Here is a 13354-nt window from a genome sequence, read left to right as displayed (position 1 = left end):
AAGTAAAGTTTAGTCTTCTATTCCGTGGGGGTAACACTGAGAAGCCAAGTGCAGGAGGCAAAACTCCTAAAACCCTCAACCCCGGATTCCTATCGTTAGTTCAAAGCCAGCCTGGACTACACAGGAGAGACACAGTCTCAAAAACAACAAAGAAATAAGGGGAAGGGATTCGTTCTCCCAGCTGTCCTCAGCAGGGGACCTGCCAGGGTTCTTTTTACCACCCAAGACCACCTGGATCTCCCCAGTTTGCTCCAATGATTCAAGATCCCATTCACGGGTTCAGCCTAGGGAGCGGGGTATGCCTGACCAACCACAAAGGCAAGGACGGTGGGACTCCTGGCACCTAGGAGGGTCTCCTTCCTTCCCTTTCTCCCTTCTCATCTTTCCCCAGAGCCAGAGGGAGGTACCGATTCCCTCTTTGTCCCCAAATTGACCTCAGGTGAGCACCGCTAACTTCCCTGGAGGCCAGTGGGACCTTGAATGCTGTTTAAATGAAGGGCTGATGAGAAGGCTCTGTGATCAAAGGCGCCTGCCTCCAAATCCAACAACCTGAGTTCGATCCCCAGGCCCCACATAGTAGAAGGACAGAACTGACTCCCCCAAATGGTGTCTGCACACTTTGGCATGTATACACACACACACACACACACACACACAAATGTAAAATAAATATTTTGGAGGCTGGAGAGGTGTCTCAGTAGTTAAGAATGCCTGATGCTTTCAGAGTGATTTCTCCAGGTATCCCCATTTTTTTTAACATCTATTTTTACACTAAAAAAACCACCCCGGGGCTGGAGAGATGGCTCAGTGGTTAAGAATGCTGACTGCTCTTCCAAAGTTACTGAGTTCAATTTCCAGCAACTACACGGTGACTCACAACCATCTGTAATGGGATCTGGCACCCTCTTCTGGTGTGTCTGAGGACAGCTACAGTGCACTCATAAATAAAATAAATAAATCTTTTTAAAAAAAAAAACCATCCCACTGTTTAAAGGGGAAAAGGAAGGTTTTAGGGGCTTCTATACTCACGATGAAGTTAAGCAATATTCGACTACTAACTACTCATTCAGATTTAAGACAAGCATTTGGTGAATATCTACTCACACATCTTGGGGCTGGAAATTTGGCTCAATATGTAGAGCCACAGGCATGAATGCATGTGCCCTACGTCCAGCACTATATGAAGGGGGCATAGCATTGCTGCCAATAATCTTAGCATGGGAAAGGTAGTGTGTAGGACCAGAAGTTCAAGGTCGTCTTCCACTCCACAGCAAGCTTGAGACAAGCCTGGGCTGCTTGAGACTTCCTCTCAAGACACAAACACAACAACAACAATAAAACAAACCCTATGCCAGGCAGAGCCCGTTGTCGAGGTGCAAGAATAATAAAACCCAGAGCCAGGGTCGTGAAGCTTTCAAAGACATTTTGAGAGCAAGGTCTCCGAGGAGCAGAAGGCAGCCCTGAGGTTGGCAAAATCAGGATTAGGCTTCCTGGCAACCACCAGGTACCTTCTTATCCTGTCCTCAAGGCCAGCTGCTGATATAAAGCTACTTCATGACCCATTGACCACGAGATGTGGCTGTCAACAGCTTTGCTGAGGCGTGAAGGACAGGTGGCCAGGAAGTCCAGAGGCCCGGACTCCAGAACACAAACAGTCTTTCACCCCAGGTTAAGCCATTATCCCAGGACCAGAGCACCTATGGGGCACCCTGGGCACATCAGACTTGGCACTCATGAGGTCAAGTCTTTTAGCAGGGATAACAGACAACGGGGGTCATATGGTCAGAGGGACAGGGAAGGGCCACAAAGCTATTTGCATAGGAAGATTGTGGACCCTCAGTGAAAATGTCACTGTGTAGAATTAGACCGGAACTGCCAGTGTGTGTATGTAGGCAAAACAGAAATAAAAAAAAACAAAAACAAGAAACAAAACAAAAAAAAAAAACCCTATGGGTCTGGGGATGGAAACCAGGGCCTTGCGTAAGCTAGGCAAACACCCTACCCCTGAGTTGTGCATACCCCTAGCCCCTCACTCATAGAGTCCAGGCAGGTGGTGGACCACTAAGCCATGCCCACAGCCCCTTCACTGGTATTTATTTTGAGACAGTGTCATTAAGCTCTCTGGGCTGAACTTGAACTCACCCTGTCACTCAGGTTGGCCTTGAACTTGTGATCCTCCTGCATCAACTTTCTGGAATAGCTGGAATTACATACAGGTTGTACTGCCAGCCTTAGGCCACTAAACGATTCTTTGGCTGTTCACATATGAATGACAACAGTACCTACTTTGGGTGACGGAGTCTTCAAAATGCTTTTCGTTGTTGTTGTTCTTGTTGTGTGACCTAGAAATGAGTCAATAAAGCAGGGTATCTGCCTGTGAAGTCACCCAGCACCAGCAGTGGGGCAGATTCAGCTACCAATGGGTTCGGACGGGCAGTGGGTGCGTCAGGAGGGCACAATGCCATACCCCATGAACCCTGCTTCCTTAATGTCCTCACCCAAGTCAGTCATACCCCCATCCTTGCTCTCGCTCCTATGTCTGCCCTCACCTCCCGCAGACCAGCATAGGATGCCCCATCAGCTGCTCATCCAGGCTGCGAGTGCCTCCGCCTAATGGCCACCCCGCCCTTCTCTCCCTTCCAGCTCACTGACCACCCCCAGCATCATCTGGCAGCCCTGCGAGGGGACTCCTGAGTCTCAGAGGCATCCGGCAGCACTAAGAGGTGAGTCCCATTTTCAACAGCTCCTCTCTCTTCTGGGTTTCTGTGCCCAAGATGTCCCCTGAGGCGTAACACACTGATGGGGACTGGCCTGGCCTGCCTTCGGGGCTATCTGTTCCCTTAGCACCTCCTTTGCCTGCCTCCCCTGCCTAATGTGGCCAGTATCCAACAGTGATCTCAGTGATCTCTCTCTCTCTCTCTCTCTCTCTCTCTCTCTCTCTCTCTCTCTCTCTCTCACTCTCACTCACTCGCTCTCGCTCTCGCTCTTAAACAATGCCTCACTACGTATGTAGCCCTGGAACCTGCTCTGTTGACCAGGTTGCCTCAAACTCACAGAGATCTTCTTGTTTCTGTATTCTGAACGCTGAAATGAAAGGTGTACGCCATCACTCCGGGATTTCTCTCTTAAAAAAGAAAAAAAAAGTATATGTGTGTGCAGAGGCCAGAAATGTTGCACTGGAGTTAGAGATGACTCTGAGCGTCTGATGTGGGTGCTAGGATCCATACTCCAGTCTCCTCGAAGAGCAGCAAGCACTTAACTGTCCAGCCATCCCTTGAGGCAGCCCCTGGTTTCTCTCTGTTGCAGGTTCTTTCCTACTGAGTGGGTATAGAAACTCTGGTCACAGAGTAAGGGACAAGGAGTGAACTCGGGGTCTCTGATACCCATAAAGCCTGCTTCTGACTTCCCTCTGCTCCTCTTTCCCCAGAGTCTCAGGGATCAGACACTGTCAGTTTGGCTCCGGAACCTTCTTTCTTTTCCTGTTACACCCAGTCATTATCTTCATCCAAGAGGCGATACTGTGGAAGAGCAGCTGGGAACTGAACGCTTGGACTCCTTGATTCTGATCCGAGGACTGTTGCTAACCAGAGGCCATTTCCTTCTGTAGGCCTTGGCATCCTCGGTGGCTCTAGGACTGGCTTCTGATGCTCTGGGCAGGAAGGACGCCAGTGTGAAATTCTTTTCTCTGTAGATGAACTGAATACAGTGGGCAAGAGGAACAGTGACGAGAGGCACCCACTCGGCCCCATGGACCTGCCCCCACAGCTCTCCTTCGCTCTCTATGTATCAGCCTTTGCACTAGGCTTTCCATTGAACTTGTTAGCCATCCGAGGTGCAGTGTCCCACGCGAAACTGCGACTCACCCCCAGCTTGGTCTACACTCTCCATTTGGCCTGCTCTGACCTCCTACTGGCCATCACCCTGCCCCTGAAGGCTGTGGAGGCCCTGGCTTCTGGGGTCTGGCCCCTGCCACTCCCCTTCTGCCCAGTCTTTGCCTTGGCCCACTTTGCGCCCCTCTATGCAGGTGGAGGCTTCCTGGCTGCTCTCAGTGCTGGCCGCTACCTGGGAGCTGCCTTCCCCTTTGGATACCAAGCCATCCGGAGGCCCCGCTATTCCTGGGGTGTGTGTGTGGCTATATGGGCCCTTGTCCTTTGCCACCTGGGACTGGCTCTTGGCTTGGAGGCTCCCAGAGGCTGGGTGGATAACACCACCAGTTCCCTGGGCATCAACATACCCGTGAATGGCTCCCCGGTCTGCCTGGAAGCGTGGGATCCTGACTCTGCCCGCCCTGCCCGACTCAGTTTCTCGATTCTGCTCTTCTTTCTGCCCTTGGTTATCACTGCTTTCTGCTATGTGGGCTGCCTCCGGGCCCTGGTGCACTCGGGCCTGAGCCACAAACGGAAGCTCAGGGCAGCTTGGGTGGCTGGAGGAGCACTTCTCACACTCCTGCTCTGCCTGGGGCCCTATAATGCTTCCAATGTGGCTAGTTTCATAAACCCGGACTTAGAAGGCTCCTGGAGGAAGTTGGGGCTCATCACAGGAGCCTGGAGTGTGGTGCTCAACCCACTGGTCACTGGCTACTTGGGAACAGGTCCTGGACAGGGGACAATATGTGTGACCAGGACTCCAAGAGGGACAATTCAGAAGTAGCAGCCACCTCTGGAGGAAAGGGGCACTGAGTGGAATTGGATGACTCTGACTCTGCCAGGCCCTCAAGAGGACCACAACTCAGGAGGCCTGGCACAAAGCCATTGCAGAAGTCACACGTTGGAAGGGATACACCTGGAGAGGACAGTGTCCTTATACAAAGAAGAGAGCGGAGGACAAGAGCTGGGCGACAAGAGACAGTATACCTGCCTGACACACCTCAGCTTGCTCCCACCTGCTTCTGGACTTTTTTTGTCCTAAGTGCCTGCCGTAGGCTGTGCGCAGCCCTCTCCAGAGGGTGAGGAGAAGCTCGTTCCAGATCAGGAGGAATGCCACCATCATGACCCAGTTTTGGAGTGTTCACCTGGTATAATTTCTGAGGGAGGAGCATTCTCTTGTCTGAAGAAAAGAGGCAGCACCATGGCCCTGCCATACCGTGCTCAACCATTAGAGGGCAGCACTGGAGCGGAGCGCAGAAAGCTGGCTGGAAAGCTTGCCCAGGGGTTTTGTGGGCCTGAGCTCTGTCAGAGGCAGCTGCCAACTGTGGAGTAGGTGGTTGCAGGTACCACTTGGAGTGTCTCGTCCTTTGGGTTGTCTCATTTCATCATCATGCAACCCTTCTGCTTAGCACTCCTCCTCTCGTGTGTGTGTGTGTGTGTGTGTGTGTGTGTGTGTGCGCGCGTGCACGCGCGCGCGCGTGCTTTACTGGAGAAATACAGAGGCTTCAACCTGCTAGGCAAGTACTCATTGGCTGATCTTTATTCACACACACACACACACACAGACACACACAGACACAGACACACACACACACACACACACACACACACACACACACACACACGCACTTTGTTTTAGCAGACAGAGTTTAGGTGTGGTCTTGAACTCCTAGGCTCAAGCGATTCCCCTGCCTCAGCATCCAGAGAAGCCGAGAGAATGTTGGCACAGGGCACAGTTCCCGAACTCACACAACCTGTTGGTTCAGCCAGGTGCCTGGGGTTCCGATGGCAGGTTGTAAACCAGACTCAGTGCCCAGCAGAGGGAGCCATCACCAAGGCCACTCTGTCTCCTGTTTGCTTGCCCAGGGAGCTTCTTTTCTGATTTTTTTTTTCTTTTCTTTTTTTTTTCTTTCTTTTTTTCGGAGCTAGGGACCGAACACCCAGGGCCTTGCGCTCGCTAGGCAAGTGCCCTACCGCTGAGCTAAATCCCCAACCCCCTTCTTTTCTGATTTGAGCAGACAGCGTACACCCCTTCAGCTAACTGTTCTGGGGTGCAAGGCAGTACTCTCAGACAAGGGATGCCTTCCCCAAATTACAGTGAGAAGTAGCTCCAGTCATGACCACCTTCATTTTGGGGATGGCCTATAGGAAGCTTTCTTGATGCAAAGGTGAGGTGGGATATGATCCTTCCAAACAGGACCCCTACGGCTTAGTGGACATTTAGAAAAACTAGTGGTGTCAGCTGTATTGGCCATCATTTGGAGAAGGAGAGAGCCCATGAGAGGAAGGGCAGGGGGGTAGTGGCCATGAAGGAGACAGACACTTGGGCATCTCCGAGGAGGCCAGGTGTCAGAATCAAGCTTGTTCTTCTCATGAGAGTGAAGCCTCTAATGAAGATCAACAGCAGAGGGGGCAGAGCACCCGAACTGCTTCATGGGAATTAGCCCTGTGGGCAAGTAGATCGCTGTGAGTTCAAGGCCAGCCTGGTCTACTTAGTGAGTTCCAGGACAGCTGGAAGTACATAGTGAGAGCCTGTCTCAAAAAAAAAAAAAAAAAAAAGAGAGAGAGAGAGAGAGAGAATAGAAAGAAAGGAAGAAACGATCTCTTTGAGGCTCTAAATTCGTTTGAATGTAGGGTTTTTGAACAGTAGATCCATAGCACTGAGAGGAAAAAACAAAAAACAAAAAACCAACCATAGTAGGCGTTCAGCAATCGGCATGGAGTAGGAGCTCAGCAAACATTTGCTGAAGGCATAAATACTTTGATCTCTTGCCAGAGGCGTTCCATGTTGGTTATTTAGTAAACATGTAGAGAGGAAGCAGTGGCTGAAGAACCTGTTTCATACACCAAGCATCCCTCAGTTCCTGTGGGTCCTCCTCCCAGCACTTCTCAGCCTGCCCCCAACCCTAAACCTCCCAAGGCCCGGGCTCTCCCAAGGCCCGGGCTCTCCCAAGGCCCGGGCTTCCTTAGCCTGATCCCTGTGTAACTTAGCCATTTGGCTACACCAGTCTCTTGGCTTCTCGACAGAGACATCTCTGTCAGGGGCTCCTCTCTTGTTCCCCCTCCCGCTGTCTCCTCTCATGGTCCAGTTTAGACTGCCAGCCATCGTCTGCCTAGACTTTCTCCTTCCTCTGCCTGCTTTCTCCCTTATATCTACAATAAAAAAAAAAATCTTCTTTATACTTTAGAGTAGCCAAGTCCGTCTTTCATTTCATTTTTCATTCACCATGAAAGCCATAAATCATAGTCCTGGCTTCTGGGCAGTGGGGACACCAGAGCATCTCAGCAAAGGTCTGTGCAGCACCACTGCCAGTCACAGAGCGGCTAGAAACCTCTGTCCCATGCCCCAGGGCACCTGCTGGGGTGGGGGCCACTGCCCCCAGTTACATGGGCTTCCTCCCACTTAGGGAATAATCCACTTCCTTCCCCGGCCCATGAGAGAGAGTGATTCACTGGGTTGAGCCACCCTACCTCCAACTAGATCTCTTGATACCCAACTCCCCCAGGAGACGAGCCTCCTTTTAGCATCTCTGTCTTTATTACTTAGTCTCTCACTAAATGTGAGCCCCGAAGCAATAAAAACTGCCTGGCTTACAGCAGCACCTTTAACAACACTGGGAAAATTCACCCATGCTAAGTATAGGAGCCAGTCTTTTTTTTTCTTTCTTTCTTCTTTTTTCTTTTCCTTTTTTTTTTTTTTTTTTTTTTTTTTTTGGAGCTGGGGACCGAACCCAGGGCCTTGCGCTTGCTAGGCAAGAGCTCTACCACTGAGCTAAATCCCCAACCCTGAGCCAGTCTTTAAAGAAGAGTTTGCAGGTGTGTACTCCATTTTCACAGCCCCAGAAAGATCCCTTCCGTTCCTTACACCGGGTCTCTCCATCTTCCCCCTCCCAGCCTTGGCTCCCAATCACTAATCTACTCTCTGTCTTAAAATATTTGCCTATTCTGCACATCTCATGCAAATGAAAACGCGTGAGACGGAGCCAGTTGTGCCCAGCTCGCTTCACTTACCATAAGTTTTAGGGCTCATCCATGTGGTATGCTTGGGCAGTTCCCCCTGACCATGCTGTTATCCCGATGCGGCTGCTTGTGGAAGGTTCGTCTCCACTTGTGAGCCAAGGTCACTAAGGCTGGGACAAAGTTGATGCATGAGCCAGCCAGAATGTGCACGTGTTCAAGTCTCTTTAATAAATATTCATGGTGGAATTATCGGTGTTGTGTAAATGTATGTCTGACTTTTTTAGAGACACCACCAAACTGACTTTCAAAGGGTCTACCCCATGGGGCGTTCCCCTCAGCCGTCCACAAACACTGTGGTGTCTCCCCATCTTTGCCAGAACTTGGTTCTGTCTGTTGTTGTGCTAATAGCCATTCTCATGTACACGACCTGGTTTTGCGCTCTGTTCCATAAGTCTGTGCTCCAAGGGATGGGGGGTGGACTATCCTTGATGATAAGCAGAGCCAGATGTGAAACACGTACCCCCCACCCCAACCTCGTGATGCTTAAGAAGGAAGGGGGCCTAAAGAGTCACTTCCCTGTCATGAGCAAAAAGGACAGTGGACACAAAACAGTGGTACCCTGAGGGCCTGTTGTGGACGGACTATGACCCCCACGAAAGATAACTACAGTCGCCATGGTCTGCACCACCACCATCACCATCAGCACTGTCATCCCAGATCCTTGCCTGCACCACAAGGACCCCCGAGGGAAGAGGGGCTGTACTGCTTTATACTATGTACATAGCACGCGTTCTTGTATTTGAGACAGGGCTTCGTTTAGCCCAGGATAGCCTGAAACTGTGTGTAGCCAGGAGCTGATGGTGACCCTGAACTCCTGATCTTCCTCCTAACTTCTGCATTCCAGGTACGTACCACCATGCCTGGTCTACATGCTGGAGCTGGAACTCAGGGCTTCAGGCACAATAGGCAAGTATTCTACCGACTGCTGTCAGCCCAGTCCGAGCGCTCTTTCCACTGAACTACCTGCCAGGCCAACGGGCAATGCTTCAGTCGATGACATTGTCTTGGCGCCTCTGTTCTATAGAGCAGGAGACACAGGGTTGAACTCATTCGTTCCCAGATCGCAGAGTTCACAGGGAACAGAGCTGGCTGCAGCGCCCAGCCCTCCACTTCCCACTCTGACGAGTGCTGGCTTCGCATCATCGTTCTAAAGAGGCACACGGAGATCCCGCTGAGGGAGATAAAGGCGAAGCAGGATGAAGGAGGGTCCGCCCTGCGACTGTCTTCACTGTCTTCGCAGACAGGCACACATCCTTGGAATTTTGCCCTTTCTTTTTGCATATGGACACAGCCCTGATAACTAGCTCAAAGCGGCTTTTGTGCAGTTCTGCAGCGAGTGATGTCATAGGCACAGGCAAGTCTTCATCATTTCTGCTGGACAGCCTAGCTCACTGCCCTGGTGCTGTAGGAGCTAGCTGGGTGCTGGGCGGCAGCGTGCCAGCTCTCCAACACTCTGGTGAGTGTGGGGCTGAGGGTTACACAAAGAGGTGGCGCCCCAGTGATGTCTGCGCTGGGTGAGGGACAGGAAACCAGGCAGGTAGGCAGGACCACCTGCAGGGGAGAGTATGTGGGGATATGGTGGTGGGATGCAGGCAGTGTTGACAATAATCTTGTCTCCCTGTGAGGGAACCTAAAGACTCCCCAACTCCCAACACGATCCTCATGTGTCTCTCTGTCTCACCAGCATCTGTGACCATGGACACAAGCTTCTTTCCCGGCAACCACTGGCTTTTCTTTTCAGTGGATCTGTTGGTGTTCCTCGTGGGACTACCCCTCAACGTGATGGCCCTGGTGGTCTTCGTGAACAAGCTGCGTCGCCGCCCGGTGGCCGTGGACTTACTTTTGCTTAACCTGACCATTTCGGACCTGCTTCTGCTCCTCTTCCTGCCATTCCGTATAGTGGAGGCGGCCTGTGGCATGAAATGGATTCTGCCCTTCATCTTCTGCCCCCTTTCTGGCTTCCTTTTCTTCACCACCATCTACCTCACCTCCCTCTTCCTGATGACGGTGAGCATAGAACGTTTTCTGAGCGTAGCCTACCCACTGTGGTACAAAACCCGGCCCCGGCTGGCCCAGGCTGGTCTGGTCAGTGGCATCTGTTGGTTCTTGGCATCAGCTCACTGTAGTGTGATTTATGTCACTGAATACTGGGGAAATGCAACCTACAGCCAGGGGACCAACGGAACCTGCTACCTGGAATTCCGGGAGGACCAGCTGGCCATCCTCCTCCCCGTGCGACTGGAAATGGCTGTGGTCCTTTTCATGGTGCCCCTGTGTATTACCAGTTACTGCTACAGTCGCCTGGTGTGGATTCTGAGCCAGGGAGCCAGCCGGCGCAGGCGCAAGAGAGTGATGGGGCTTCTTGTAGCCACGTTGCTCATCTTCTTTGTCTGCTTCGGCCCCTACAATATGTCCCACGTGGTGGGCTACGTGCGCGGTGAGAGTCCGACCTGGCGGAGCTACGTGCTTCTCCTCAGCACCCTCAACTCTTGTATTGACCCTCTGGTTTTCTACTTTTCATCCTCCAAGTTCCAAGCCGACTTTCATCAGCTCCTGTCTAGGCTGATCAGAGCTTGTGTGCCTTGGACTCAGGAAGTCAGCTTGGAACTGAAGGTAAAGAACGGAGAAGAGCCATCCAAGGAATGTCCGAGCTAGAGAAAAGAGTGGACCGGAGGAGGGGTGTGGAAAACACTGGCTCAGCGCTTTGGCCAGCAGAGAGCTCTCCGGGGTCAGGAAGGAGTGGGCACGCCTTCGTCTGCAGGTTGTTCCCTACCTCAGACAGACTAGAGTGCACTGTAGACACTGCAGTCACTCAGCTTGCCCTGGGCGGGTGTGCTCGCATTCGAGACTCTCCATGTAGACCCCCTTCCTACCCTTTCATAAGCCCTGAATTCCACTCTGAAAAGTTGTGAGAGACTTCGCTAGAAGACAGGGCCACGCCTCTGCCTTGGCTGGCCAACTTCAGAGCCTCCCTGGGTGGAAAAGGGAGGGAGGGGATTGCCCAGGGCTGGAGCTGAGCTGAGGACTTGGGGCGGGGGAGGGGTGCGAGCCACTGACTCCTCCTAGTGGGATTCCAGGAGTGGGGGAACAACCTGCCATTGTGAGGGTTTTCCAGACAGTCCCTACTCTTCTGAAAACTCACATCTTCTGGGATACTTAATGAACAATGGCGAGCAATGAGAAAAATTATCCCAATAAATTCAGTACCTAGGCAAAAGAAAACAATGTTTCCTTATCTCCTTGGTTTTTCTGGGTAGGGTATGTGGTGGGTGGAAGGACCCATTCAGACTCTGAAGGAACCCAGGTGGCCGCAGAGGATGGGGCTGGAGGGCTAAAACAAACGAGAGCTTTATCTTTTTTTTTTAATTTAGGGTTTGGGGGTGTAGCTTATTTGGTGACCGAAAGTGGGGTTCAGTGTAGAAACCAAAACAGCTGCTCCGTGGGTGAAGAAAGGAGAAAGTTTATTCCAAACTGCCAAGGCTGTCTCCTGGAAAGCAAGGAGGTGGGAGCGGGAAGATCCTCAGGGTTAAATGGGACCTGGAGAAAGGGCCCGTGGGGAACTCATGCCTCAGCCCAGCTTCTCAGCCAAGAGGGATTCTAACACAGGGCATGAGGCCTGCGTGTACTCTCCAATGCCTAATGGATGATTTCCAAGGCCAGGAGAGCAGGGCTTTGAGGCTTCCACTCCCAGACGCTTCCAGCCTTTCTGGTGTCTGCTGGAGTCCCCACAGTCTTCTTTACAACTCTTGGCTGCAATGCCGCAACCCTTTAACACACTTCCTCCTGTCAGGATGATCCCCAACCATAACATTATTGTGTAGCGACTCCATAACTATTAAGTTGCTGCTGTTATGAATCAAAATGTAAGTATCTGTGTTTGCCCATGGTTAGGCGGCTCCTGTGAAAACAAGGGGTCTTCACCCACAGGTTGAGAACTTCTGCCTGAGAAGTCTCCCTGAGAGTCATTACTAAAATAAACCCAGGCAGAGAATGGAGGAAGACACATGTCAGGATCCTGAGTTCAAGGATAGCGTGGGTTACAGATTAAGACCCAGTCTCCCAATGAAATAAGGGCTAGGAATAGAGCCCCGCCCTGGATCCCTGGCCTAGCAAGTACGAGACTCTCTATTTGATTCTCAGTGTGGCAAAATAAGTAAGTCTTGCTTGTGTTAGCATTTCTTCTAGGCTCCACCCAGCAGTTGCCTAACGATGGCCAGGTCCAAGCTTGGCTTGCTATAAAAGGACTGTTTGGCCTTCCTCTGTCTTTCTCTAGCCTTTCTCTCTCCCCGTCCCTCCCAGTCCCCCTCCTTTCTCTTTCCCAGTGGCTTCTTCTCTTCTTTCTCCCCTCTCTCTGTCCTCTGTCACCTCTCTTTCTCTGCCTCTACTCCCTTCTCAACCCTCCCCCGCTTCTCACTCCCCAAATAAACTCCATTTTATAGTAGACCAGTTATATGTCTGGTACTCGGGGGGGGGGGGGGGGATGCCTTAGCATCCGATAAGACACCGCCTCCTGCTGCATCATACCATGTTTCACAAAACACATTAATGGTCCCAAGACTGGGATTTGTAAACTTGAAGGTTCACGGTCTCACTGTCCCATGGAGTTTCTGGTCATTGGATTGCTAAATCTCCCCATCCAAACATCAGCGCTTTGGTAATCTACCCCGCTGGTCAGTGTAAATAGTCCCTAGAGAGGGCTGTTGAGCTCCCAGTCACCCTCTGGTGTCCTCAGGGACAAAGGTATTCACAGTCTTCACGGCTGACCCTTCTCCGTGATCTCCTGCCTGAGGACCTCTTACCTTGGGTAAGATTTCTCTCTCCTTGGGACAGGGCTCTTCCCCTTTTGCTCAAAAATGCCAGTACTGGGTGACCTGGTCTCTCTTGGGTCCCAGCCCCCAGCCCCAAGTGATAGAAATAATAACTTTTATTCTGACTGCGTGGGTCTCTCCTCTTCCCATTACCTCCAGACTGCCTATGGGATGCTTTCTGGACTTAAAGGCTTCCAAATTCACACACTAAATTGGGCCCCAATACCCACTAGATGATACCTGTGAATGGCCACTTAGCAGCCTTTTTGAAGAAGCTTTTATAACTCTTGCTCCCAGAAAAATGGAAGGTTTTCTATGCACAGGCTTTTCCCTACGTTCACGCCAAACCTCTTTATTCTTCCTGACCCTCGACTCACGTCCTCTCCTTGATCCAGTAGACTTGCTCTCTCACTCTCACTCCCTGCTCCTGAAAACATTCTCCAGATTTTGTTTCGAACTTCACTTTCTCTGCCACACCGCTGCTGCCAAACGGTTACTCTAAGGGGCAGTCTTTTTTTTTTTTTTTTTTTTTTTTTTTTTTCGGAGCTGGGGACCGAACCCAGGGCCTTGCGCTTCCTAGGCAAGCGCTCTACCACTGAGCTAAATCCCCAACCCCTAAGGGGCAGTCTTAAACTGGACAAAAAGCCTTAAAAGGGCTGG

The 13354-nt window shown here is 51.4% G+C and overlaps 2 protein-coding genes across 2 annotated transcripts; both read left to right on the top strand.

The window, feature by feature from the left end:
• Positions 1 to 3745: 3745 nt before the first annotated feature.
• Positions 3746 to 4650, top strand: Ffar1 (free fatty acid receptor 1). Its single transcript, NM_153304.2, is given in 1 exon segment — positions 3746 to 4650. A coding segment is annotated over 1 exon segment (903 nt). The 5' UTR covers positions 3746 to 3747.
• Positions 4651 to 9290: 4640 nt separating this feature from the next.
• On the top strand, positions 9291 to 10631 carry Ffar3 (free fatty acid receptor 3). Its single transcript, NM_001108912.1, has 2 exons — positions 9291 to 9342; positions 9571 to 10631. Exon 2 carries the CDS (start codon positions 9582 to 9584, stop codon positions 10539 to 10541), a length of 960 nt encoding a protein of 319 aa, NP_001102382.1. The 5' UTR covers positions 9291 to 9342; positions 9571 to 9581; the 3' UTR covers positions 10542 to 10631.
• The last annotated feature ends 2723 nt before the right edge of the window (positions 10632 to 13354 follow it).

Source organism: Rattus norvegicus, chromosome 1 (assembly GCF_036323735.1).
Source record: "Rattus norvegicus strain BN/NHsdMcwi chromosome 1, GRCr8, whole genome shotgun sequence".
Classification (NCBI taxonomy): domain Eukaryota; kingdom Metazoa; phylum Chordata; class Mammalia; order Rodentia; family Muridae; genus Rattus; species Rattus norvegicus.
The sequence above is the reverse complement of the archived record's forward strand: the minus strand, read 5'-3'. Positions and strand labels throughout refer to the sequence as shown.